The sequence below is a fragment of the Lipotes vexillifer genome, unplaced genomic scaffold, assembly GCF_000442215.2.
Source record: "Lipotes vexillifer unplaced genomic scaffold, Lipotes_vexillifer_v1.1 scaffold397, whole genome shotgun sequence".
NCBI lineage: Eukaryota > Metazoa > Chordata > Mammalia > Artiodactyla > Lipotidae > Lipotes > Lipotes vexillifer.
Window position 1 is genome coordinate 352,756 of NW_006772681.1, and position 4,114 is coordinate 356,869.

Genomic DNA, 4,114 nt, shown 5'->3' on the forward strand with positions numbered 1-4,114 from the left:
AGTACGCGGGCCTCTCACTGCTGTGGCCTCTCCCGTTGCGGAGCACAGGCTCCAGACGCGCAGGCCCAGCGTCCACGGCTCACGGGCCCAGCCGCTCCACGGCATGTGGGATCCTCCCGGACCGGGGCACGAACCTGCGTCCCCTGCATCGGCAGGCGGACTCTCAACCACTGCGCCACCAGGGAAGCCCTGTCAGAACTTTAAATGGAGTATAATCTATAAAACTATTGAAACGCTACGTTATACACCCAAAACTAATATAATATTGTAAAATATTTTTAAAAAAAAAGAAAGAAAAGGGCATGAGGCAGAGGGTAGGGCTCAGGAACAGGTAGGAGAAGCCCAATTGTCACACCTGGGCCACCAGGTCAGGCCTGAGGGACAGTGAGGGAACTTGGTACTGCTGAGCTCTACCTGGTGAGCTGAAGATTCTGAAACCCCTGAGTCCTCATGATCACACAGACCACAAGCCTAGGGCAGGGACCAGCCATGGGCAAGGTTGGGAGTGGTGGGGTGGGCTTCCAAGGCCATGCTCCAATTTTCAGTTTAGAGGCTGCAGAAGCAGACCTTCCACAATGAGCTATATCATGCTATGACAGCCTATGAAGAAAGATCAAGAAGGTTTCCCAAGTCACTGACACTTGAGCTGAAAGGGTGAGTGGAGCTAACGAGGCAGATTAGAGAGAGAGAAGGTTCCATTGTTCTCCATCTCCAGGGTCTAGTACCGCATGCAGCATAGAAGACGTGGATGGGTGGGCGAACCGATGGATGGATGGGTGAACCAGTGATGAATGGGGGCCTGGGGTGTCTGGGCTCGGAAGTCAGGGAACCCAGAGGAGAGGCTGTTGCACCAACATCAGGGACAGCCAGCGAGGCAAACACTGGGGTGGGAAAGGGGACATTAAGGCAGGGGAAGGAACAGTGCAAAGCAAGATGGCCTGGGTGAGCAGATGAACAGGGTACCAGTCCTTAGGCAGGAGACATCACAGGAGGAGGCGGAAATAATGAACTCAGGATGGACACCTGGAGCTTGAGGTAAAGGAGAAACTTAGAGACAGAAGAGGCGAATGGCAGAGCCAAGCCTCCCACCCAGGGCTCCCGACTCCCAGCCCCAGCTTCTCAAAGCGGCTGAGCCCCGCTCTACTAACTTCCCACATTCCAGGGGCACCCCTGGCCCCAAGAGGTGGGGGAGGTCCAAAGCCATGGACAAGCCCCAACTATATGGGCCTGGCCTCCACCGGCACTGGCCCAGTTCAGTTCTAGCTGGTCTGGGTTCTGGTCCTGACCCCCCAGCCCAATCCAGCCTGGCCCCTCTCCTCACCAGTGTGGCACCCTGGGCATCTATCCAGTCAAGGTCCTGGCCGGCTGCAATCATACAGTGAATGTCCGAAATCATCTGCTGCTCAGGAGTTGCCCGCTTCTCGTTGATTTTCTCTTGGGTGATGCCTGCAGTGGGGAAGGGGGGATTGAGTCAGCATTCCCAGGCAGAGAACCCAAGGGGGAGAGGAGAGGGGGAAGATTGGGGAGGCATGACTCCTGTCCCCGAGGGTCTGCCAGTCAATGGGGTAGATAGATATGCTCAGAGATCATTTCTCCCAGGCCCAGTGAATACAAATACCACGTGTTGGGCCACAAACAAGGTCCATTCCTGCCTGGTACCCAGTCGGCCTTGTAGTAAAATTGATTACTGTTATACACAAAGTTTCTTCTACCCCTACCATCCACCTACCTGCCTCCAACTGCTCAAATAGCTGGCTCCATCTCATCCTTTAGGTCCAGCCTGGACCACCTCCTCAGCTGGCCTCCCCTGACCACTCTATTTGACCAGGTCTCTGTTAATTTCTTCTATTTCATCTACAGCTGTATTTGCAGCACCAGGCACGATGCTCAATGAATCTTTATTACGGCAATGACTGAATTATTGAGCATACAACTTTTGAATGGAGAGCTGAATAAATCGAGGTTGAGGGACACAGAAACACATTTTCAAGCCTGAATCTCTGGCTAAAAATTTAAGTGTTACTAGCAGCTGCTAATGGTATTGAAGGAGAGAGTGATTTGCTCTGAAAAAAATGGTCCCTGAGATCAAGCATTCTTGGATAGAATTCAGGGGAGGTCTAAAACTTGAAAGAGAAAAAGAATGACCTGTTTATTTTCATTAACCTTTAAATGAAATGTAGCATTTCCTCCCATTAGAACGTACGCCAAATTCACAGAATTGGCAGTGCCTGTGACTCTGTCACCAACAGAAACTGTAGGTATTTTCATATCATGTTATCTTATTGTTTCACGAATCAGTAATGTTTCTATTTCACACATTTAAAAATATTTGGGGAGCTCTACTTTAATAGAAGTGGTTTCCTTTATAATCCTATGGCTTTGATAACTGCATTTAAAAATATTATTCTGAGAAGGGTCCATAGATTCACCAGATTGGCACAAAAATTGTTAGGAAGTTCTGCAGGTGAACAAGGAAAGTGCCAGGGCCAGGGAACCGGCAGGCCAAAAGGGCAGTTCCCGCAGCCATCTGGGAAGAAACACAAGCACAGGGCCCGGACAGGACCTTGGACTGCAGTCCAGGGTCTGGATTTGAGATTTACTTCTAAAGAGGAGGTCCTTCAGGGGTATGCACTGGGGTGGCGAGTGTGGGCAGATCTCTCTGATTGCTGCATTCATTTCCTCTCTGAAGCTCATTTGTAAGCTGAGAACAGCCCACATCCTGTTTATCCAGGGTCCCTGGCAGCCCGTGTGGTGCCTGGCACAGATCAGGCAGCCGCGAATGTTCTTGACTTTGTATTATTTTTCCCAAACGGGAATGTATCTTTATTGTGAATGTTTGAATTGAAATTGTCACAGCTGACGAAGAGACCCGGCCAGCTGAGGCCACCCGTGTGTGTGGGTGACACAGATGAGAGCAACGCCCCCCCTTGTGCACAGCACGTTTTCCAGGGTTGTTCTGTGTCCGCATCTTGCCCATCACATGGGTAACAACCATCGTGGGGCCCCATCCCAGTTCCTGAGCACTGAGCAGGCGGTGGGCACATTGCTAGGTAACTTGTTCAGCTGCATTGATGTGAGAGAGCCGCAGCCCCGCACTAAGCCCACTTCACCGCAGGCGGCCCCGCCCTTACCCTGGTACGCCATGCACGTCTCGATGACATCCAGGGTGGGCTCATCCTCGCAGAGGTCATAGGGCATGTTCCCATCGGAGTTGACAGCAAGCAAGTCGGCCCCACTGCAGAGAGAGGGCCAGGGTGAGGGCCAGCTATGTGCGCAGAGGGTTGGTCTGGCTGCCTCTACCATCCAGCCTTTCACTCCCACCCCACTATGCACCCCAACATCCACAACCCGACCACGGTGCAGCCCAGCAAGGATAGCATCTCCAGGATCTCAGAGGTCCCAGGTGGCAAGGGGCCAAAATCCCAGGAGAGCTGTGCCAGCAGACTTCCCCCAGCTTTCCGCTCTGTTGAACCAGCAGGCAGGCACTTGGGCACAGATGTCAAATAAGAAAATACAACATTAATGGCAGCAGCACTGCTTCCTAGGCATCTGCTTAGAGCCAGGCTTGATCTAAGCCCTTTACACTCATCATTTGATATAATCCTCGTAACAGTCTTCTTGGTTCAGTATTATTGGCCCCATCTCATGCAAGGGAAACAAAGGCTCAGACAGGTTCAGTCACTTGTCTGAGGTCACACAGCCAGGACGTGGGAGGGTCAAGACTCAAACCTGGCCCTTTCATGGGCCAGCTCTTTTCACTTATCCTTGTACCCTCAGCTATCCCCTACCTCCTCCTCTAAGTCCCTGCCTAAAAGGCTGACCAGGATAGGGACAAGACAGAGCCTTGGGGCTCCATGGCAGAATATGCCTTTTGGGCCACTGGTTCCTATGTGCATGGTTCTGGGATGCCCTGCGGCAGCATCACCCAGGCACCACTGAAATAAAATGCAGCTTCCTGGGCTCCACTCTGGACCTCCTGAAACAGAGTCTCTTGGGGGTGGGGTGGGTGGGGTTGAGGATTACTTTTTTTTTTTTTTTTTTGGGGGGAACATTTAAGTTCTACTCTTTTAGCAAATTTCAATTTCTGTCTCTTATCACCTCTTTTCTTTGGGGC

At 51.7% G+C, this 4,114-nt stretch overlaps 1 protein-coding gene across 2 annotated transcripts in view; it reads right to left on the minus strand.

The window, feature by feature from the left end:
• Positions 1-4,114, minus strand: part of PPP1R16B (protein phosphatase 1 regulatory subunit 16B) — a 75,641-nt gene that overhangs the window by 12,100 nt on the left and 59,427 nt on the right. For both annotated transcript variants that reach the window (XM_007447705.1, XM_007447704.1), the window contains exons 4-5: positions 3,132-3,235; positions 1,322-1,446 (exon numbers count right to left, since the gene is read on the minus strand). In XM_007447705.1, coding sequence (XP_007447767.1) covers positions 1,322-1,446; positions 3,132-3,235 — 229 coding nt within the window. The remainder of the gene's footprint in view (positions 1-1,321; positions 1,447-3,131; positions 3,236-4,114) is intronic.